The 24,973-nt window shown below is 37.4% G+C and overlaps 1 protein-coding gene across 1 annotated transcript in view; it reads left to right on the top strand.

Moving 5' to 3' along the window:
* Positions 1–24,973, top strand: part of ANKRD42 (ankyrin repeat domain 42) — an 83,766-nt gene that overhangs the window by 13,403 nt on the left and 45,390 nt on the right. The window contains exons 5-6 of the mRNA XM_040631328.1: positions 1,402–1,521; positions 3,040–3,175. Coding sequence (XP_040487262.1) covers positions 1,402–1,521; positions 3,040–3,175 — 256 coding nt within the window. The remainder of the gene's footprint in view (positions 1–1,401; positions 1,522–3,039; positions 3,176–24,973) is intronic.

The following is a 24,973-nucleotide window of genomic DNA, read 5'->3' as shown; positions in this document are numbered from 1 at the left end:
TGAGGTAGTAATCTGAGAAGTAGGCAGTGAAAGAGAAAATAAAATAGTAACTTCAGGGGATATCAGGGTCAAATGAAGCTTTACTTGATGCTTTCCTTCCTCTATGCATTAGATCAAACCATTCCCATGGCTCTGATTGTCCTTGTCTTCCTCAAAGGGATCTTTTCATTCTCAGAGACTTTGTGGTACTTTTTTGTCACTATACTGTGTAGTTGTTGCTTATGAAGGACCGTTTTATATAATTGATTATCATTGTCTCTACATATATCCTAATTCCCTAAGTTGACATGTTTTCATATTCCTTGTAGTGATTTTTAAAATACAGTAAATACTCAATATGTGGTTTGTGATGATTATTGACTAGTTTGTTAATTATGGAGACTATTCTTAAAGCTTTTGATATGAATTATGACTGAGTTTTTTGTGAAGATACTTGTAAATATAGGCTGGTTAAAAAAGAAGGTCTGAGGGAGTAAAACTAAAAAATATTAACTAATAATTTGTGTTTTTTTTTATTATGTTCAGTTAGCTACTGTGTAGTACATCATTAGTTTTTGACGTAGTGTTCAATGATTCAGTAGTTGCATATGACACCCAGTGCTCATCACAACATGTGATTACTGGGTATATTATAGAGAGGGGTGTGCTGTGTATATGATATAAGCCTTATACAGAAACCAGGCCATTGTCGATTCAGATGGAATCTCCTCAGATGCAGTTAGAAATTGATTTGGAGCCAGAACTAGTGACTTTAATAATGAAATTCTCCTACAGTATATTCAAAACCCAGCTAATAGAAGATTCTGCTTTTGAAATAGTGACAGTTTACTTTTTTTATTAGCTTAACATTAAAGTATTTAACTTAGTGGTTATTAATCTCTGTTTCTGAAAAGCGTGCCTTATAAATTGTATGTACATGCTCAAATTAGAATGTGAAATCAGGTATTATAAATATCTCCTAGGCAAGGTTAAAAAGGATCTCAAGCACTATGGACTATGAGAAACAAACTGAGGGCTACAGAGGGGAGGGGGGTGGGGGAATGGGATAGACCGGTGATGGGTAGTAAGGAGGGCACATATTGCATGGTGCACTGGGTGTTATACACAACTAATGAATCGCTGGCTGTCTCTATCTCTGTCGAATAAATAAATAAAATCTTTAAAAAAAAATAAAATAAAAAAAAAAATTAAAAAAAAAAAAAAAAAAAAAAAAAAAAAAAAAAGGATCTCAAGCATTTTCGTAGAATTAGCTAAGAATTTCTCATACTTTCTGTGGCACATGTATAAGAACTTATATAATAATGTAGCTCTAGATTGATAAATTGCTTGCCTATTATGCATATGCATTTATGATTTAACATATATATTTATGTACACTCACTGTTATTTCTCGATTTTTAGGCTCTCATAATCAATGGGGCAAATCTGGCAGCTCAAGATGATCGTGGATGCACTCCTTTACATCTTGCTGCAACACATGGACATTCTTTCACTTTACAAATAATGCTCCGAAGTGGAGTGGTGAGAGATTCCTGTTAATATGTGAGAATGTGTAATCATATACAGGGAATAGCATTTGGTAGCCTAGTTCTCTCTTCCTGACTTTTTAAATCCCTTATATGACCTTGGGGGAACTAATTTGATCTCTTTCTTTAGCTTTTCCGTCTTTAAACATAGAAGCAATAATTTAAATAAAGCTTCAAAAAAACCCAGTTTAGCAGTAACAAGTATTTCAGAGGCTATGGGTTCTTCATGTCAGTTCAGAGTTTAACTGGGAAGATTCTGAAGCTTCCAAACACATTTCAACCAGTGATTGTAAATCTTTCAGAATTTCTATGCGTTTACCTATTTGTTTTGTAACTTATTTCATACACTAATTTAGAAAGTGATTTTTATCTCTGGAAATTTCTTTTTTTTTTTTGAAGATTTTATTTATTTATTTGAGAAAGAGAGAGAGTGAGTGCACATACGAGTAGGGGGTGCAGGGGGAGAGGGAGAAGCAGATTTCCTACTGAGCAGGGAGCCTGATGTGGGACTTGATTCCAGGACCCTGAGATCATGACCTGAGCCTAAGGCAGATGCTTAACTCTCTGAGCCACCTGGCTGCCCCTATCTCCAGAAATTTCATTCATTATGATACTTATTTTTAATATTATCCAGTGGTTGTAAAAAATAACTATAAGAAAAGAACTACCTATATTGAAGACATTATGATAAGAGTTGGTGTTTCTGTAGTTAGAGAAAAAGTGAAGGGCCTATTATGTATCTTTTTTTTTTATTAACTCTATGCTTTCAAGGATATGATTGGATCATTTGAATCCATCCCTTTCATTTTATTGGTCAGAAGCCTGTGACCAGTAATATGACTAGTTAAGTTCCCCTTTTTTTGAAGATTTTTTAATTTATTTTTAAAGATTTATTTATTTATTTTAGGGAGAGAGCACAAGTGGGAGGGGCAGAGGGACAGGGAATGGGAATCCCAAGCAGACTCTTTGCTGAACATGCCACCGCACGTGGGGCTCGATCCCACAACAATGAGATCACGACCTGAGCTGAAACCAAGAGGCTGATGCTCAGTGGACTGTACCACCCAGGTGCCCCGTGATTTATTTATTTATTGGAGAGAGGGAGGGGTGGGGTATAGGGGAGAGAGAGAGAACCCCAAGCAGACTCTGTGCTAAGTGTGGAGCCCACCTCGGCCAGATTGCACAACCTGAGACCACAATCTGAGCTGAAACCGAGAGTCAGGCACTCAACTGATGCGCCACCCAGGCACCCCTGGTTAAGTTACTTTTTAAAAAGAACATAACTTGATCTATAAAAATAGTTTTTAAAAAGGCCGTTGTATAAAATTTTATTAGTGCCTTATTAGCTCAAATGTTTAAATCAGTTGTAGTAGTAAATTTTTCTGTTATATTTGTTGTTTGCCTTACATTTTTGAGAAGAGCCTCCAATTTTCATTTGCAGAATTAAGCTGCTAGACTTACTGTTTCTCCTACAAATGGAAAGAAACTGAGTTCTTTTGAATGTTACCTTTAGGATCCCAGTGTGACTGATAAGAGAGAATGGAAGCCTGTGCACTATGCAGCTTTTCATGGGCGACTTGGCTGTTTGCAGCTTCTAGTTAAATGGGGTTGTGGAATAGAAGATGTGGACTACAACGGAAACCTTCCAGGTATTCACAAAAGCAAATGTTTTGGTTTTTTGTTAATGTAAACTTTTTTTTTATAATAATTTTTTATTATGTTATGTTAGTCACCATACAGTACATCCCTAGTTTTTGATGTGAAGTTCCATGATTCATTACTTGCGTATAACACCAAGTGCACCCTGCAACACGTGCCTTCCTTACTACCCATCACCGGCCTATCCCAATCCCCCACCCGCCTCCTCTCTGAAGCCCCCAGTTTGCTTCCCAGAGTCCATAGTCTCTCATGGTTCATTCCCTCTTCTGTTTACCGTTAATGTAAACTTTTAAATGATTGATTGTGTTTAAGAAATTTAAATTGTCATCATTCTAACAGTCCTTCAGAAAACTAAAGTAGTAAATATGTTGACATGAACATTTTTTACTGTTAGACCTATGTTATGTACCTGTCATGTGATTAATTTTCTTTCTGGAGCCATATCAGCAAAAGAGAAATCGGCAAAATTCCCACCAGCTTTTCCTTCCTCTACTGTCTAGTGTAATTATTTTTTAACTTCATACAGCTCCACCTCCCAGACTGCTGTTTATAAAAAATAGTATAAACAGTGAACACTAGCGTATTTGAGTTAATTTGCTAACTGCAGTTGGCACACCTACACTCTAAGCACCCTCTCTTCTTCAAGAGGTGCTGTAGAAATTCAGAGGAGGAATAGATCATAGTGAGAATGGAGTGAGGATTACTAAAAATGATACTGGAATTATGTCTTAAAAGAATCTTTTTTTTTCTTATAATAATATTTTTTATTATATTATGTTAGTCACCATACAGTACATCCCCAGTTTCCAATGTAAAGTTCGATGATTCATTAGTTGCGTATCACACCCAGTGCACCATGCAATACGTGCCCTCCTTACTACTCATCACCAGCCTATCCCATTCCCCCACCTCCCTCCCCTCTGTAGCCCTCAGTTTGTTTCTCAGAGTCCATAGTCTCTCATGCTTCATTCCCCCTTCTGACTACCCCCCCTTTCTTTATCCCTTTCTTTCCCTACTGATCTTCCTAGTTCTTATGTTCCATAGATGAGAGAAATCATATGATAGTTGTCTTTCTCTGCTTGACTTATTTCACTTAGCATTATTTCCTCCAGTGCCGTCCATGTTGCAGCAAATGTTGAGAAATCATTCTTTTTGATAGCTGAGTAATATTCCATTGTATATATGGACCACATCTTTTTTTTTTTTTTAAGATTTTATTTATTTATTTGACAGAGATAGAGACAGCCAATGAGAGAGGGAACACAAGCAGGAGGAGTGGGAGAGGAAGGAGCAGGCTCATAGCAGAGGAGCCTGATGTGGGGCTCGATCCCATAACGCCAGGATCACGCCCTGAGCCGAAGGCAGACGCTTAACCGCTGTGCCACTCAGGCGCCCCTGGACCACATCTTCTTAATCCAGTCATCTGTTGAAGGGCATCTCGGCTCCTTCCACAATTTAGCTATTGTGGACAACGCTGCTATGAACATTGGGGTGCATATGGCCCTTCTCTTCACTACGTCTGTATCTTTGGGGTAAATACCCAGTAGTACAAAGGCTGGGTCATAGGGTAGCTCAATTTTTAACTTTTTAAGGGACCTCCACACTGTTTTCCAGAGTGGCTGTACCAACTTGCATTCCCGCCAACAATGTAGGAGGGATCCCCTTTCTCCACATCCTCTCCAACAATTGTTGTTTCTTGCCTTGTCAATTTTTGCCATTCTAACTGGCGTAAGGTGGTATCTTAGTGTGGTTTTGATATGAATTTCCCTGATGGCTAATGATTTTGAACATTTTTTCATGTGTCTGTTAGCCATTTGTATGTGATTTTGAACATTTTTTCATGTGTCTGCTAGCCTTTTCTATGTCTTCATTGGAAAAGTGTCTGTTCATATCTTCTGCCCATTTTATGATTTGCTTATTTGTTTCTCATGTATTGAGTTTGAGAAGTTCTTTGTAGATCTTGGATACCAGTCTTTTATGTGTAGTATCATTTGCAAATATATTCTCCCATTCCATGGGCTGCCTCTTGGTTTTTTTGACTGTTACCTTGGCTGTGCAGAAGCTTTTTATCTTGATGAAGTCCCACAAGTTCATTTTATCTTTTATTTCTCTTGCCTTTGGAGATGTGTCATGAAAAAGGTTGCTGTGGCCGATGTCGTAGAGGTTGCTGCCTATGCTCTCCTCTAGGATTTTGATGGATTCCTGTCTCACATCGAGGTCTTTCATCCATTTGGAGTTTATCTTTGTGTATGGTGTGAGAGAGTGGTCAAGTTTCATTCTTTTGCCTGAGCAATTCAGTAATGTGGCAGGATACAAAATCAATGCTCAGAAATCAGTTACATTTCTATACACGAACAATGAGACTGAAGAAAGAGAAATTAGGGAATCCATCCCATTTACAATAGCACCAAAAACCATACATTATCTTGGAATTAACTTAACCAGAGACATAAAGGATCTATATTCTAGAAACTACAAATCACTCTTGAAAGACATTGAAGAAGACACAAAAAGATGGAAAAATATTCCATGCTCATGGATCGTAAGAATTAACATAGTTAAAATGTCCATGCTACCCAGAGCAATCTTCACTTTCAATGCTATCCCGATCAAAATACCAATGACATTTTCAAAGAACTGGAACAAACAGCCCTTAAATTTGTGTGGAACCAGAAAAGGCCCCGAATGCCAAGGAATTGTTGGAAAGGAAAAACAAAGCTGGGGGCATCACAATGCCATGTTAAAGCTGTACTGCAAAGCTGTGTCTTAAAAGAATCTTAAGTATCGAACAAAAGTCCAGACAGAATGATATGAACACGTTTCAAGATTCTTCACTTATTTGGGTTTTTAAAGTTCCATTCAAATTTTAGGATTATTCTAGTTTTATAAAAAAATACTGTCGTTATTTGACGGGGTTGCATTGAGTCTAGTTGCTTTGGGTAGATATGTATTTTTCAGTATTGATTTTTCAGTACGTGAGCCTGGTGTATTTTTCCATTTGTTTGTGTTATCTTCGTTTCTTTCACTGTCTATCTAATGGTTTTCAGAGTATAGATCTTTTACCTCCTTGGTTAAATTTATTCCTGGTATTTTGTTCTTTTGGTGCAATTGTAGATGAAATTGTTTTCTAATTTCTCTTTCTGCTGCTTCATTATTGGTGTATAGAAATCTAACTGATTGCTGTATATTAATTTTGTATCCTGCAACTTTACAGAACTTCATTTATTACTTCTAATAGTTTTTGGTGGAGTGTTTAGGAGTTTTTATGTATAGTATCATGTCATCTGCAAATAGTGACAATTTTCTTCTTCCCTACTGATTTAGATGCCTTTTATTTTTCTGGACTAATTGCTGTGGCTAGGACTTCGAGTACTATGTTGAATTAAAGTGGTAGAGTGGACATCTTTGTTTTGTTACTGATCTAGGAAAGGCTCTTAGTTTTTCAGCACTGAATATGATGTTGGGTGTGGGTCTGTCATATATGGCTTTTATTATGTTGAGATGTTTCTTCTCCACCCATTTTGTTGAGAAGTTTTTATCATGAACAGATGTTGTATTTTTGTCGGTGCTTTTTCTGTATCTAGTGAGATGATCTTAATGTTTTTATCCTCCCTCCTGTTAATGTGATGTTTCACATTGATGGATTAGTGAATATTGAACCATCCTTGCTCCCTTGGAATAAATCCCATTTTATTGTGGTGAGTAGGCTTTTCAATGAATTTTGAATTCAATTTGCTAATGTTTTGTTGAGAATTTTTGTGTCTATGTTTATCGAATATATGGGCCTGTAGTTTTTTGGATTTTTTTGTTTTTGTTTTTGTAGTGTCTTTGGCCAGAGTAATGCAGGCCTCAAAAATGAGAATTGGAAGTTTTCCTTCCTCCTGTTTTCTGGGATATTTGAGGAGAATAGGTGTTAACTCTTTCTTAAATGTTATTTACATTCTACCAATGTTTGGTAGAATTTTCTTATATCCATCTGATCCTGGACTTGTTTGTTGGGAGTTTTTGATTACCAGTTCAATTTTTTTACTAATAAATAGTGCGTTCAATTGTTTAAATTTCTTCCTGATTCAGTTTTGAAAGATTTTATATTTCTGAGGGAATTTATCTTTATTTTCTAAGTTCTCCAATTTGTTGACATATGACTTTTTATAGTCTCTTATAATCTTTGCTATCTGTGGTGTCAGTTACTTCTCTCATTTAATTTTTTTAAAGATTTTTATTTTTAAGTAATCACTGAAGTGAATGTGGGGCTTGAACTCATAACATGAGATCGAAGTCATGTGCTCTACCAATAAGCTAAAGATGCCCCTTTCCCATTTCATTTCTGATTTTATTTATTTAGAGTTCTCTCTCTTTTTTTTCTTGATGAGCATGGTTTATCAGTTTTTTGTTTTATTTGTTCAAAAGAGTCATCTCTTGGTTTCAGTAATCTTTTTTATTATTATAATTTGTTTTTTTAGCCTCTCATTCATTTTCTCTTTGATCTGTCTTGATAATTACAGCTTTGTAATAGAGCGAAGTCCAGAATTTGGTGTACCAGCTTTGCTTTTCTTTTTCAACATTCTCTTTATTTGGGGGTCTTTTCTTGTTCCATACAGATTTTAGGATTATTGGTTCCATTTCTGTGAAAAAAGTGGATGGTATTTTGATAGGATTGCATTAAATGTGGGAGAGAGGAGGAAGCAGGCTCCCAGCAGAGGCCCGATGGGACTCGATCCCGGAACTCCGAGGATCACGCCCCTGAGCAGAAGGCAGCGCAGCAACTGCGCTACCAGGCGCCCTGTGAAAAGTTTTAATAAAGAAATGATGCTGTACTTTGTCAAATCTTTTTTTGCATCTATTGAGAGTATCATATGGTTCTTGTCCTTTCTTTTATTAATGTAGTGTATCACAATGATTGATTTGCAGATGTTGAACTAACCTTGCAGCCCAGGGATAAATTCCACTTGGTCGTGGTGAATAATCCTTTTAATGTACTGTTGTTGGATCCTATTGGCTAGTGTTTTGGTGAGAATTTTTGCATCCATGTTCATCAAGGGATATTGGCTATAATTCTCTTTTTGGTGGTGTCTTTGTCTGGTTTTGGGATCAAGTATGCTGGCCTCATAAAATGAGTTTGGAAGTTTTCCTTCTATTTTTGGAAGAGTTTCAGGAAAGAATAGGATATTAATTCTTTAAATGTTTGGTAGAATTCCCCTGGGAAGCCATCTGCCCTGGACTCTTGTTTATTGGGAGATATTTGATTACTGCTTCAATTTCCTTGCTGGTTATGGGTCTGTTCAGGTTTTCTATTTGTTCCTGCTTCAGTTTTGGTAGTTTATCGTCTCTAGAATGCATCCCTTTCTTCCAGTGTCTAATTTGTTGGTGTATAGTTGCTCATTATGTTCTTAAATCTGTTTGTATTTCTTTGGTGTTGGTTGTGATCTCTCCTCTTTCATTCATTGTTTTTATTTGTGGGTCCTTTCTGTTTTCTTTTGATAATCTGGCCAGGGGTTTATCAATCTTATAATTCTTTCAAAGAGCCAAGTCCTAATTTCGTTCATTTGTTCTACTGTTCTTTTGGTTTGTATTTCATTGATTTCTGCTCTGATCTTTTTATTTCTCTTCTCCTGCTGGGTTTAGGCTTTATTTTCTGTTCTATTTCAGAGCTCCTTTAGGTGTAGGGTTAGGTTGTATATTTGAGACCTTTTTCTTGTTTCTTGAAGAGAAGAGGCTTGTATTGCTATATACATTCCTCTTAGGACTGCCTTTGCTGCATCCCAAAGATTTTGAACAGTTGTGTTTTCATTTTCATTTGTTTCCATGAATTTTGTAAAAATTATTCTTTAATTTCCTGGTTGACCCATTACTTTCTTTAGTAGGATGCTCTTTAGCCTCCATGTATTTGAGTTCTTCCCAGAGGAGTTGAGTTTTTGATGTTGGTTCCTAATCTTACTAATAAAGAATATAGGTGTATGTATGATGAATGAGCTGTTAGAGGAGTCTCAAGTTTTATGGGAGTTTTTGTTTTTTTTTAGGTTCAGCTGAGAAAGTGTGAAGTGGCATGTGCCATCAGCTTATCTTTGGGTTTTGTTGCATCTTGTTTCTCCTGCTTTACACCAGTCACTTAGGTACTGCCCTATTTCTCAGTGGCAAGGTTTATATATTTATTGGGTTGTTTCAAGTAATCACTTCTCCAGAGATATAAAGCCTCCCATTGTAATCACTGCCTCTAAGCTTGTAATACCCAAGAACCATTCCTGTTTTTGCAGATTTTTGGTTTGTGGCTCTCCTTCAGTCTGATTCAGTATGTTTTCTTTCAGGGTTCCTTAACATTTGTTGTTTTGTTCTTGGTGTTCTCATTTGTTTTTCTAGTCTTTTTGGCTTCAAAAATATCTTTTCTGTTATTTTCAAGGATTGAGAATGGAGAAATGGTGAGGTAGTATGTGTGCTTTGTCTGCAGTTTTGATCCAGTCTGTTTTTAATAAAATAATTAATGTCTGTGGAAAGGTGACAAAATACATAGTGATAAAAATAACATTCATAATTACATAGTGACAATTTTGGTTTATTTTTCCCACTTTTTTTCCAAAACATTAAAATAAGTTTACCTATCATTTGTCTTACATAGCAAGTATTTTCTCATGTAATTATAAAGTGGCATAATTGTGATTTCACTTTTCAAGAAAATATTCTGGGGCCTGCTCTTTGGTATCTCTCATCTGGTGTCTGTACATTCGCAGTATGTGTTAACTCTTTAATCATTTGTCTTGCTTTTGGCATGACTAGAGAGCTGGATAAGGACTTGTGGGGTTGGAAAAAAATGTGTTACCTTGCTCAGAGTATGTCCCTTTACAGATGAAGGGACAGTCATCTCCCCTGTGAGGATAAGAGCCAATGTTGTTATTTCTTTTTCAAGTTATTTTAAAGTCAATTTACAAATTAGTTTTTCTCTTTCTCCTATAGTTCACTTAAGCCATGGAAGGTCACCTTTACTGCTTTAAATTCCTCCTCATAAAATGAACAGTACAACACAAGCTTAAAGCCTTCAATGTATAATGGAGAAAATGTATTGGATCTGGCCCAGAGGTTCTTTAAGCAGAACATTTTGCAGTTTACATCAGGGACTGAGTATGAAGGAAGTGATCACAGAAAGATCAGGAAAGTAAGTAATAAACCTGAAATGTTTTATTTAGCATTTAATAAGTAGAAAAAAAAAGAAATTTATAAGGCAAATGTTATGTTTTAAATATGCTATTTATAATTGTCTGCACATTCATTTTCTCTTCTTTATTATGAAATATTTTAGGCAGAAACATATAGAGATTAATGTAATGAACATTTTTATGACATTTATTTAAGGATAAAGTGCTATACATTTAAAAGCTTCTTGGTTCTATCTCTATTATTCTTTTTTTTTTAATTCTTAGAGGTAACCATTGTTTTAGATTTATAATTCCATCCTATAGGTTTTTATATTTAGTGTGTATGTACTCCCCAAAATATGCACTATTATTGTGTGTTTTTAAGAGTAATAGACTAACATGTTCTAAGAAATCCTAAAATTCAGCAACTTAAGGATTTATGAGACAGCCCAGGTTGAAGAGTAATTTGTGCTGTACAGTCATTCAATAACTGGTTTTCTTCCCAACTAAGCTCAACTCTGCTTGTAGGGAATTTAATTTAGCAGAAGGTGGAGAGGAAGCAAGACTATAAGGTTAGGACCAGAGATTTTCAAGGTCTAATTTGTATTCATCACTTTTGCCAACATTCCATTGGCAAAAGTTTGTCCCATGGGCACACCAGCTGTGAGGAAGCCTGGAGGATTCAGTACCTAGCTGAGAACACTCACCTCAGCTGCAACTCTCTTACTATTGAAGGAAGAACATTTTAGTGGACAGCTAGCAGTCCTGGAAACTTCTTTTAAAATCTTAGGAAAATGGCATTTAAAACAGTATGCACTCTTCTATTGCTTGCTTTTTTTTCCACAAAATACTATGTCTTTGAAATTTATTAGGCTGTTAGAAGTATCCTAGTTTATCCTTTTTGTTTGTATAGTATTGCATTTTATGAAAACCATTGTTTATCCATTTTCCAATTTGATAGTTGGGTTGTTTTTCACTATTACAGCGAGTGTGGTCATGAATATTCTTGAACATGCCTCCGTAAGTACATGTACAAGAGTCTTTAAGTGCTTCCCTACCTTCACACATAGTCCACATAGACAGTATTTGTATGGCACACTGGGATTGTTGGGTGTGGCTTCTTGAGTACTGCCTATCTTCTCTGAAGACTGAGAGTTAAGAGCTCTGCTTGGGTAAAAAGGGTGTGCAGTTCTACTTTAGGGTTTGATTGGGCGGGATATGCCCATCTTCGGTATACATAGGGATTGCTAGATTCTTCATCAGAGTAGTTGTAGAGGTTTATACTCTCATCAGCAATGTTTGGTGGGAATTTAGAAACGATATTCAGTATTCTCAGACATTAAAATATTTGCCAGTTAAGTATGAAAAGGCTTAATTTGTATTTTTGATTTGCATTTTCTTTTTTTCTTTATTTTTTTATTATATTATGTTAGTCACCATACAGTACATCCCTACGGTTTCGATGTAAAGTTCGAGATTCATTAGTTGCGTATAACACCCAGTGCAATCCATGCAAATCGTGCCCTCACTTTTACTACCCATCACCAGTTCTATCCCCATTCCCCACCTCCTCCCTCTGAAGCCCTCGTTTTTTCTCAGAGTCCATAGTCTCATGCTTCATTCCTTCCTTCGATTACCCCCATATCCCTTTCTTTCCCCACCGATCTGGGCTAGTTCTTATGCGACATGAGATGAGAGAAATCATAAGATAATTGTCTTTCTTGCTTGACTTATTTCACTTAGCATTATCTCCTCCAGTACCGTCCATGTTGCAGCAAATGTTGAGAACTCTTCTTTCTGAACTGCAGTAATATTCCATTGTATATAGGACCACAACTTCTTAATCAGTCATCTGTTGAAGGCAGCATCTGGGTTCCTTCCCACGCTTTGAGCTGACTGTGGACAATGCTGCTAATGGAACATTGGGGTGCATAGCGGCCCCTTCTCTCTCACGTCGTCTGTATCTTTGGGGGTAAATACCCAGAGTACAAGAGAGCTGGGTCATAGGGTAGCTCAATTTTTAACTTTTAAGGGGACCTCCCACACTGTTTTCCTCCAGAGTGGCTGTACACACTTGATTCCCCCGCCAACAATGTAGGAGGGGATCCTTTCTCCACACATCTCTCCAACAATTGTTGTTTCTTGCCCTTGTCAATTTTTGCCATTCTAACTGGTGTAAGGTGGTATCTAGTGTGGTTTTGATTTGAATTTCCTGATGGCTAATGATTTTTAGAACATCTTTTCATGTGTGCTGTTAGCCATTTGTATGATCATCATTGAAAAGTGTCTGTTCATATCTTCTGCCCATTTTTTGATTTATTTTTTCTCGCGTATTGAGTTTGAGAAGTTCTTTGTAGACCTCGGATACCAGTCTTTATCTGTAGCATCATTTGCAAATATATTCTGCCATTCGATGGGCTGCCCTTGTTTTTTTTTGACTGTTTCCTTAGCTGTGCAGAAGCTTTTATTTGATGAAGTCCCACAGTTCATTTTATCTTTTGTTTCTCTTGACTCTTTGGGATGATGTCATGAAAAAGGTTAATTGGCTGATGTAGAGGTTGGCTGCCTAGTTCTCTCTAGATTTTGATGGATTCCTGTCTCTGACATCGAGGTGCTTTCATCCATTTGGAGTTTATCTTTTTGTGTATGGTGTGCAGACAGTGGTCAAGTCTCACCATTCTTTGCATGTAGCTGTCCAATTTTCCCAGCACCATTTATTGAAGAGACTGTTTTCCACTGGATGTTTTTTCCTGCTTTTATCAAATATTAGTTGCCCAAAGACTTGAGGCATTTTTCTGGGTTCTCTATTCTGTTCCATTGGTCTATGTGTCTGTTTTTGTGCCAGTACCATGCGTCTTTGTGATCACAGCTTTGTAGGTACAGCTCAAAAATCCAGCACTGTGATGCCCTAGCTTTTTTTTCACTTTTTCAACAGTTCCTTGCGCTCGGGCCTTTTTCTGGTTCCATACAAATTAGCATTAATGACTGTTTAAGTTCCAGTTCTTTTTGAAAAATGTCATCGATAGTTTCTGATTGGGATAGCATTGAAAGGTAGATTGCTCTGGGTAGCATGGACATTTTAACTATGTTAATTCTTCCGATCCATGACATGAATATTTTTACATAGTTTTTGTGCTCCTCAATGTCTTTAAAGAGCTATTTATAGTTTCTAGAATATGTGAGATCCTTTATGTTTCTGGTTAATTCCAAGGTAACGTATGGTTTTGGTGCGCTATGTAAATGGGATGGATTCCCCTAATTCTCTTTCTTCAGTCTCATTATTCATGTATAGAAAATGCAACTGATTTCTGACTGATTTTGTATCCCACCACATTACTGAGATTGCTCTAATAACTTCTAAGTTTGGGAGTGGATTCTTTTTCTGGTTTCCATATAGAGTATCTAGTCATCTGCATAGAAGAGAAATTTTTGACTTCTCTTTGCCGATTTGGGATACCTTTTTTGTTTGATAATGAAAAATGCAGGTCAATGTTTTTATTTGTTTAATGTTGCAAGAGTGATCTTTGAAATACTTCAGTAGTTTAGTGTTATGAAATTAAACTTTCAAATACCTTTTACCTACACAAAATAATTTCAAGACATCAAATAGCTCTTGGGATCTTAGTTGAAAGCTAAACATCTTACTATGTAACATGGTTTAAGTTAATGATAGAGCTTACACCTGCTGCTGTGATAGGCATCGTGTCCAAAGCTGTTGTATATAAAGATGAGACACTGGTAAGAATATAAACCCAATAGATTCATATTTTATGTATTCTTCATTATTTAAAAATCCATTATTTCACTGTATTTCATGAGAGGTTATAGAATTTTTTAGAATATGTAAGTAAATCTAACTCTAACTAGATACTTTTTACTTAGTGGAATCTAGAACAATCCCTTTTTGTTGTCTGATTGTGCTGTTGAAAGGACTTCTAGTACTATGTTGAATAATAGTAGCGAGAGTGGGCATCCTTGTTAGAGTTCTGATCTTAAGGGAAAGGCTTCTAGCTTTTCCCCATTGAGAAATGATATTTGCTGTAGGCTTTTCATAGATGGTTTTTTGAGATTGAGGAATGTACCCTCTATCCCTACACTCTGAAGGGTTTTAATCAGGAAAGGATGCTGTATTTTGTCAAGTGCTTTTCTGCATCTATTGAAGAGAATCATATGATTTTTGAATTTTTCTTTCTGGATAAAATCTAAGACACTGACGATTTGCGGAATGTTGAACCACCCTTGCATCCCAGGGATGAATCCCACTTGGTCATGATGGATAATCCTTTTAATGTACTGTTGGATTCTATAGCCGAAGGGATCTTGTTGAGGATTTTTGGCATATATATTCATTAGAGGGAAATCGGTCTGTAATTCTCCTTTTGAGGGGTCTTTGCCCTCGGTTTGGGGATCAAGGTAATGTTGCCCATAGAATGAGTTTGGTAGCTTTCATTCTGTTTCTATTTTTGAAATAGCTTTAGGGAGAATAAGGTATTATTTCTTCCTTTTAATGTTTGGTGAATTCCCAGGAAAACCGTCCGTGGCCTGAGTTTGCTTTTTTGAAGGTTGTTTATCACTGACTCAATTTCTTCCATAATTAATTGGCTCTACGTTAAAAATCAATTTCTTCCTGTTTCAGTCTTGGTAGTTTTATAGGTTTCCAGGAAGGCCTCCATCTCTGTCTCCAGTTTGTTAATTTATTGGCATAAAGCTGTTGATAAAAGCTTCTAATAATCCTTCCAATTTCATTGGTGTTGGTTGTGACCTCTCCTTTTTCATTCATAATTTTATTAATTTGGGTACTTTCTACTCTGTTTTTGATAGTCTTGCAGTGGTCTGTCAATTTTTATTGAATTCTCTCAAAGAACCGCTTGGCCTTTCTTGATCTACCCTACCAATGTACTCCGGTTTCTAATTCATTGATTTCTGCTCTAATCTTGGTCAGCTGCTTCCTCGTGAGTGGATTGTCTGTCCCTCTGTTGCTGTTCCAGCTCCGAGTGAGAATATAAAAACTGCATTTTAGATTTTTCTGTTCTTTTGAGTGAGGCTTGAATGACTATGTATTTCTCCCTTTAGGACTGCTCTCTTTTGCAGTATCCCATAGGTTTTGGACCATTGTGTTTTCATTCTTGTTGGTCTCCATAAATTTTTTAAATTGGCTTTTGATTTCCTGGTTTATCAAATCATTCCTGAGCAGGATGGTTCTTAGTCTCCGTGTTTGAGGATTTCTTCCCAAATTTTTCTCCTTGTGGTTGAATTCCAATTTCAAAGCGTTGTGGTCTGAGAATATAGGGGAATTTTCAATCTTTGGTATCGGTTGAGACCTGTTTTGTGTCCCAGAACATGGTCTATTCTTGAGAATGTTCCATGGGCATTTAGAATAGAATGAATATTCTTTGGTTTGGGGGTGTAGTGAGTTCTATAAATATCTATGAGTCCAACTCTCGTTGAGATGGCAAATTCAAAAGCTCCTTGTTTCTTTGTCGATTTTGCATGGGTGTTCTGTCTATTTCTGATAGTGGAGTGTTGAGATCCCTACTATTAGCGTATTATTTTTATCTGTATGTCTCTTTATTCTGGTTAAGAGTTGGCTTGTGTATCTTGCTGCTCCCCTGTTGGAGGCATATATATTTATAATTGTCATATCCACTTGTTGGATACACATCCTTTAAATAATATAGTGCTCCCTTCTGTGTCTCTAACTATAGTCTTTAGTTTAAAATCCAATCTGTCTGGTTGATATGAGAATTGCTACCCCAGCTTTCTTTGAAAGTCCATTGGCATGAAGGATGTCCATCCCTTTACTTCAGTCTGAATATATCTTGGTTCAAAATGAGTCTCTTGTAGACAGCAAATGGATGGGTCATGTCTTTTTTATCCAATCTGCAACCCTGTGGTGTTTTATGGGTAGACATTTAGGCCATTTACATTGAGACTGAAATATTGAGAGATATGATTCTAATGATGCCATATTGCCAGTAAAGTCTTTGCGTCTATCGATTGTGACTTTCTGTTCTGTATCACTCTTGGGGCATTTTTACCTTCTAGAACCCCTAATATCTCCTGTAGGGGCTGGTTACGTGGATTTACAAAATTGGTCAATGACTGGCGATTCTGGAAGCGTCTCTTTATTTCTCCATCAATTCTGAATGACAGCCTTGCTGGATAAAGGATCCTTGGCTGCATGTTTTTCTCTGAAAGAGCTTCAAAAATGCGCCCCCCACCCTTTCTCTCATTCCAGGTCTGTGTGACAGGTCTGACATACCATCTGATACCTTGCTTGGTACGTGAGCTTTCTTGCCTGGCTACACTTTTCAATGCTGTATCCTTGATCTAATATTTGCAACGTCACGTAATTCTTACTTCACATGGCGTAGGTTTGCAGTACAGTGGGTTGAGCTTGGAGGGATCCTCTCTGCCTCTGACACGAATATGTCTGTTTCCTTGCTAGATAAGGGAAATTTCTCAGCTACAATTTGTTCAAATATCTCTTTCTTCTAGACCTCTGTTTTCTCCACCCCCTCGGGGATGCCGATGATGTCCGGCCATTGGAACGTGTCATTGAGTCAGTAATCTCCGCAACCTACATTCTTGGCGTATGGATTTTTTAAGTCCAGATTCTATTTTAGCTTTGTCTTCTATTAACCCATCCTCCAATTCACTGATACATTCTTCTGCCTCATTCACCCTTGTGCATCAGGAGCTCTCCTAGTTTTGACTGCATTTGGCTCATAGAATTTTTAATTACTGCCAGATTCATTCTCATTTCCACCCTTGGATTCTATATTGTCATTAACATTTTCATTAATACTTTTTTCAAGTCTACACACATCATCTTGACCATTGTTATTCTTAAATTCCAGACTTTCTGACAATTTAGTTATATCCATAGTCCATTAGTTCTGTGGCAGAGGCCACAGATTCATTGTCTTTCTTTGCTGGGAGTGATTTCTCCTTCTCTTCATTCTGATAGAGGAGAGGTTTTCAGTGGGTTTTGACCAGGGACCCAGGCTGTGCGCCTTGTTTTTATAGGGATCTTAAGGATGTGGGTTTTTTGATTTTCTAGCCTGCCTTCTGGGAAGGCCTGCGCGCCGACCGCTCAGGCAACCTATTTGAGGTAAGTTCCTGTCCCCCTGCGAGGGGATGGGGGTGGGCACACTGTGAGCTGGTATTTCCAGGCTTTGTTCTCTGGCGGCTTTCTCCTGGCGGCTTTTGCTGTGCCTCTTCTGAGAGTCAGAGTAGCAGTGGCCGATCTCAGCCTCTGTCTCAGAACAGAGTGATCAGCGGACCGTTCTCCACTGATGTTCTGGCCACTTTAACTCTGTTTCTCTTGGTGCTGCTCAACCCTGCAGCATCCCAGGATGTGCACCCCACACCGGCGCTCCCACCCTCACCCTTCCAGGGCCGGGTGCATTTCTGTCCTTTGTGTTCTACCTGCCAACCAGCCAGCCCCTGGCAGTGTTCTGGAGCTCCCGGTCTCAGTCTGGTTCCAGTGAGCGCACTGGGGCTCCCCATTTCAGTCTGGTGGTGCACGTTCCCTGGCTCACGGGTCTCAGTTCTCCTCTTGCGGGTGCCGGTCCAGGAGTCGCCCGGCTCCCCCCGTGCAGGTGGCTACTGCTTCCCGAGGGCCCGAAACGCAGCGGCTTCCTCCCCCTTCCGTTTATCTTCTGATATCTGTGCGCGAGTTTCACGGCTCCCACTTGCGTACCTCAATACTCATCGCTGGGGATGTTCATTTGTAGAGATCCCAGTGTATCTTCCTGCATCTCCAGGCTGGAATTCCATGGATGTTCAGGCTGGTCTGGTACTATCCCAGCTCGACTCAGGGGACCGGCTGAAAAAGGATCCCCCTACTCCTCCGCCATCTTAACTCCAATCTCTGATTTGCATTTTCTTGATTATCAATGAGGTTGAACATCTTTTTCTGTAAGTTATGGACTATTTGTTTTGTCTTCTATAAATTGCTTGCCTATACTTTTTCCCTTTTTTAAAAATCATGTTTGTTTGTCCTTTTCAAAATAATTTGAGTTCTTTGTATAGTCTCAGATTCCAATCCTTTATTAATTTTATCTGATATAGATATTTTCTCTCTCACACTTTGTGGCTTGTTTTCACTCTGATTAGGATATCCTTTTTAAAAAATCAACTTTATTTTTATGTTTTTTTAAGATTTACTTATTTATTTGAGAGTGAGAGTGCACAAATGGGGGAGGGGCAGAGAGAGAGGGAGAATCCTCAAAAGCAGACTCCCTGCTGAGCATGAAGCCTGACCTGGGCTCGATGCCAGGACCCTGAATATGTCTGAGCCAGGAGTCACGCGGGTACCCCTAAAAATCAACTTTATTAGAGTATGATTTATGTATAAGAGAAACTGTATTCATTTGTAGTGTGCAGTTTGGTGAGTTTTGAAGTATGTTTACACAGATGAAACCATCACAATCAAGATATAAAACATTTCATCACCTCAAGAGTTTTTAATATCCCTCGCAGTTCACCCTTGCTTTCACCCTGGCCCCACACAACCACTTGCCTTTCTGTCCCTTTAGATTAGTTTGAATTTTCTAATGGAACCATTTTTGAGATTCATCCCTGGTATGTATATTAATAATAGTTCATTCCTTCTTATTGCGGAGTAACGCATTCCATTATATGGATGTACCATATATATATTTTTAACAGTTCACCTGCTAATGTGAACATTCGGATTGTTTCAGTTTTGAGCTATTAATAAAGCTGCCCTGAACATTTACACAGACATATGTTTGTAGTTCTCTTGGTAAAAATACGGAGTAGAGTGTATGGTGTATGACGGGTATATGTTTAACTTTAAGTTGTGTGATGCGGCACCTGAGAGTGGCTCAGTCATTTAAGCATCTGACTGTGACCTCCAGATCAGGTCTTGATCTTAGGGTCATGAGTTCAGGCCACACAGTAGGAAGCTACCCATGCTGGGTGTGAAGCCTAGTTAACAACAACAATAACAACAACAAAAAGAGTTGTTATTAACTATTTTCAAGTGGTTGTATTGCTTTACATCCCCACCAGATATATATATGAAATTCCGTTCGAAACTTCATGGAATTGCTAGCTCTTGATATGGTCAGTCTGTTTTATTAGCTGTTTTAATGGACATGTAGTGTTAACTTACGATTGGTTTAGTCTACATTTTCACAGAAAACTAATGATATTGAGCATCTTTTCAAATGGGTATTCATATGTCTTTTATGAGTGTCTGTTTAATTCACTTTACCCCAAATTTTAATTGGGTCGTTTGTCTACTAATGATGGAGAGCATTTGACAGTTCTTTATGTTTTTGTTATGGCCTGTATTTTCTTCCATTCTGAAGCTTGCCTGGTTCCATACATATATAATACGTATACATAATATAATATATATATATATATATATATATATATATATCTATATATATCACATATATTACATTATATATATATTTAATTTTATTTTGAGAGGGAATGCACATGAGAGTAACAGGGAGGGCAGGGAGAGAAAGGGGAGAATCTTAGGTTCTACACTCAGTATGGAGCAAGAATCTTAGGCTCCATGCTCAGTATGGAGTCTGACACATGACGCCCCCGTCTCATGATCCTGATATCATGACCCTGAGCTGGAAATCAAGAGTTGGACGGCTTGCTGAGCCACCCATGTGCCCCATGAAATATCTTTTTTTTTAAGATTTTTTTTTTTTTAAGATTTATTTATTTGACTTAGCAAGAGGGCAATAATAGCGAGAGAGGGAACACAAGCAGGGGGAGTGGGAGAGGAAGCAGGCTCCTAGGAGCCTGATGTGGTGCTCGATCCGGGCGCCAGGATCACGCCTGAGCCCAAAGGCAGGCGGCTAACGACTGCACCACCCAGACTCCCCTGGAAATATCTTTCAAAGAACAGAAGTTTTTAAATGTTGATAAGGTATAATTTATCAATCTTTTCTACAGGCCATTTTTGTGTGTCCCTATTTGTGAAACTTGTCCACCTCAAAGTTAGCAAGATATTCTTTCATAGTTTTCTAGAAGTTTTTAATTCAGATCTTTGATCTACATTAAGTTAAGTTTTTATGTGGAACTTTTGAGTGAAGTGTTTATTAAAAAATTTTGTTTTCCTCTCCCACATATAGCTATTTGTCTAGCACCATTTTCTTTTGGAAGGCTTCCTTTCCCCATTGAAATATTTTGTCAGCATTGTAAAAAATCAGTTGCCTGTACTTATGCATAAGGTGTATTTCTGGCCTCTGCTTTCTATACTTACTGATTATATTTGTTTGTTGCCAGTACTACAATTGTCTTGATTACTATAGCTTTATAGTAAGACTTAGGTAGTGTAAGTCTCCAACTATGTTCTTTTAAAAATGCTCTTTAGAGGGCGTCTCAGTGGTGCAGTTAGTTAGCGTCTAACTCTTGGCTTCAGTTCAGATCATGATCACACTTGCGAGGTCGAGTTGAGAGCCCACCATTGAGCTCTGCACTCAGCAACAGAGTCTGCTTGGGACTCTCTCCCTCTCCCCACAGTGCTGTCTCTTTATCTCTCTAAAATAAATAAATCTTTAAAAATACTCTGGCTATTCTGTTTCCTTTATGTATTTAAAAATGAGAATAACTATATCTCAAAGTTGTTAAGAGAAGTTATAATGAGGCATTCCTTACCAAAGTGCTTACCACCATGTCTGGCATTCCAGTTAGAGGCTAAATATATGTAGTTGTTACATTAAAAACATTTTTATCAAGTATTTTATGGTTAGGCACTAGGTCAGGTACACATTTACATAGGCATGTGTGTATATGTGTTTGTGTATGTATGTATACTTTATCCGCTTCCAGTTTATTTTGCTTTCTTCACTTCCTTGCAAACAGAGAGTTTTGTTGGGACCTTAGACCAAGTATGTCTTTATACAAAGGGTTGAAAATGAAGCCATCTTCTTGTGTTTTATTGGTCTGAGGAAAAAGAATGGAATATGGCTAAAGGAATTCTGGTACAGTACTATTCCTGGCATGTTTGAAATCCTGTGGGGAGAAAGGGCTACACAATTAATAACTTAATCTCATTTTTATGATTCTCTTTTTTGTACTTGTCATTGCATCGGATTGAACTAATTCCAGTATAACATTGTCATAATTGAGTTAATATTTGAAATCTGAAATATGTGAGCTGCTTAAGGAAGGAAAAGGAATGAACTCATGTGTTTACTGAAAAATGATGAATTTTCATAGCCTTAGCATTTCGAGGTCATGTGGCTGCCTTTAAGGGTGATTTGGAAATGCTTAAGAAACTAATAGAAGATGGGTAATCAATATTAATGAAGCGAGGACGTAATAATGGATCAACTCCTATGCATAAAGGTGAGTTATGATTCTTGCTTTATTTTTCAGTTCTAACACAGTACTGTTGAATTTGATTACTTACCTTTTTAAAATAATTTACATCCCTTAGAAACCACGTGAAAATGTAAAACTTTTCCTACTACCCTGGGGGATATCAGTTTACCTCCCATATGCTACACAGAGTACTTAATTTTTAAATTCAAATTTGACGATGCACTCCTTTTATGATGCCAGAAATTCACTATCACATTTAAGGGTAATTCAGTGAAATTTTCTTGGGGTGCATTGACATGTTAAAGATATGAAATTCACTGCTGGAGAAGTTTCTTAGGACTAATATTTTCTTTGGACTAAAAATGATCTATTAATTCTTGCTAAAGCATGAAAAAGGTATGGCAGAATTTGAAAAAAAAAGGTATGCAGACTTTCTTCTTTTTTGTAGTCTGCAAAGATGTTTTACTTTCATAGAAATATCAATGAACATTAGATTTAAACCCATTTTCAAGATGTCTGCCACTTTTCTCTGCTTTCTCCTTCCTTTTATGTTGAATTCTAACAAAATATTAATTAGCTTTTAGGTTTTTAATCAGACTTTTTAATCAGACTAGGTTTTTAATCAAATTGTCAACTCCTTATAGGGAGTATGTACTCTAGAATTTATTCTTGCCAGTCTTCCTTTTATTTATAAAATCAAGAAACCAAATCTTTAACCTAATGCATCTGAAATTCCCATTCTGCTTCATTTGTGATATTATAAGTTATTTCATAATGTAATGGAAGGTAATTCTTATAAAAATGTTAAAAGGGGCACCTGGCAAGCTCAGTCAGTAGATCATGTGACTCTTACGATGTTGGGGTCATGAGGTCTAGCCCCATCTTGGGCATAGAAGATACTTAACCCTTAAAAAAAAAGAGAGAGAGAGTAAAAGATAGTAGGGTAGTTAATGCAGTCATGTGTTTGAATTATATTTTTATTTTTATAAATAACTTCCTAATGGTCCCAATGACCAGATTATGTTCCTGTTGGTTAGGTTCTTAGTTTAATTGTTAAGGATTGGTTTTTACTTCATAATGAATCTAGTATAGAATCTAAACATCTTGTGTACCAGTAGTTTTATAAGAAAAGGGTTAGGTAGAATAAGAAGAAGGGGAATGCAAGGGGTTTCTCCCACACAGAAGTTCCTATTTTGGCAAACACTCTCTCCTAGGCTTGGAAAATCTCCACTCCTCCATCTTAGCTGGCTATCTAGGGGTTTAGGTCTTCACCATGGGATTTGTGAATGGGGGAGGAAACTTAAAATGTGCACTGGGTTTATGTATATATATTTTTAAATGTGGTGCCCTGGAGCAAAGGCCCATTTCATATCCTGGATATAACCACTTTTTATTACTAATGTATATGTGGGGTATCATTCAGACACTGAAGCAAAAGATAGGTGTGATGGTGCTTATAATGCATCTTCACAGGAAGGATTAAATTTCACTGATGGCTGGTTTTTCAGCGCTTTCTCAGTCATTTCTTCACCACTGGAACTAAGATTAAAATGAGGGATCTGGAAGTAGGGTCTAAAGGCTTGATACATAACAATAGGGTGTTTGGGATGCAGCCATTGTGGGAGATGAGAGAGGGTGAAATTGAGGAACCCAAAGTATTTGCCCCCTTCACCCCTTGTCTTTTCAGTTTGTCCATTGAGGACTCCTAGTGCCAGGGGCCGGATCCTAAGGGGAGTGTGATGGGGGGTGATAAGTGACTACAAATTGGGAAAAGGGACATTTTGTGTACATTTGCCTTTCCTGGCGATAATCTATGTTTAGTTTGTATCCAAATTGGGTAAATAAAAGTTGATGTCTCTAAAAACTTAATTCACATTTTCCACATTTTTTTAATCTCTCTGCTTCTTTTTCTTTAATTTTGATTTTGATTCAGTAAATAAGTTTTGGTGTTGTTTATTTTTGAAGTGATGTACACTTAGTCATTTAATGATTGACTGAAATCCCCATGACTGCTCTTTCTTTCATTGCTTTAAAGACATAAGTATTTCAAATGATTTTTTTTTAAATAAATTTATTTTATTTATTTATTTGAAGAGAGAGATAGTGAGAGAGAGCATGAGTGGGAAGGAGGGAGAGGCAGACCCCATGCGAGCAGGAGTACTCATGTGGGGCTCGGTCCCAAGACCTGGATCACGACCCAGCCTGGGCCGAAGGCAGATGCCCAGCCAACTGAGCCAACCAGGCTCCTTTCAAATGATTTCTTAAAACTTTCTAGCCACAGCATAATTTTTATCTGTTCTCTTATAATACATTGATCAAATTAATCAACATATCTAACCAATATACAATAAGGATCTTGGGTAAAAATCTTTTTATTGTATTTCATTTTTTAGAGAGAAGTGCTTAGCCTCCCCTCTCCACTGCTGTAACATTACCTGTGTGGCCAAAATGGAAATGTTGGGTTAAACTCATTCTATCTTGGGGGCGCCTGGGTGGCTCAGTCATTAAGCGTCTGCCTTCGCTCGGGATTCAGGGTCCTGGGATCGGGAGCCCCACATCAGGCTCCCTGCTCTGCTGGGGTACTGCTTCTTCCTCTACCATTGCCCTGCTTGTGTGCCCTCTTGCTGGCTGTCTCTCTCTGTCAAATAAATAAATAAATTCTTAAAAAAGAAAAACCAAAAACCTCATTCTATCTTATAAAACAATTATCCATGATTCATAAATACCATTTTGGTAACTCTTAAAGATGGAATATGTTGCTGTTTTTGCCTAAAGTGAGGTCTGGAAATCTTACATGCTGTTCATATTAACTGGTTTTGGATTTGCTATAGGGAGAGAGCAAGAAAGCGCCCGAGAATTTTCAAGGGTCAACTCTGAGTTTGGCAGATGACTCTGAGTGAACTAGAGAAAAGGAGCAGAAGAGTTCTTACTTGTGTTATATCTGACTTTGTGTCCTCTTTTCTCTGTTTGCCAGTATTGGAGGTGGATTCACTTTTTTGAGTACTAGAGCCATACCCAAAGTTCCTTGTCTTTGATTCATGCACAGAGGCATTTTATATTAGCACAATCATATGTCTGCACCCTACAAAGATCCAAACCTACTGTTGAGGCTACATCCTTAAACTGTGAACAAGTAGAGATTTGTAGAAGGCAGGGATGTAATTAATGGCAAAAAGTATTTGGTTCTTAAAATACATGCAGTAGAATTCCAGAAGTAGAAACTGAGGAACAGAAAAAAGTTGGTCAGTGTTAAATTATTAAAAGTGTTAAAAGTGGGAATTCAGAAATAATACCTTATGTCTGTATGATGCTTACGCTTAATGCAATGGCTTC

The sequence above is a fragment of the Ursus maritimus genome, unplaced genomic scaffold (genome assembly GCF_017311325.1).
Source record: "Ursus maritimus isolate PB19 unplaced genomic scaffold, ASM1731132v1 scaffold_16, whole genome shotgun sequence".
Lineage (NCBI taxonomy): Eukaryota > Metazoa > Chordata > Mammalia > Carnivora > Ursidae > Ursus > Ursus maritimus.
Note: the sequence above shows the minus strand (reverse complement) of the source record. Positions and strands in the feature narration are given on the sequence as shown.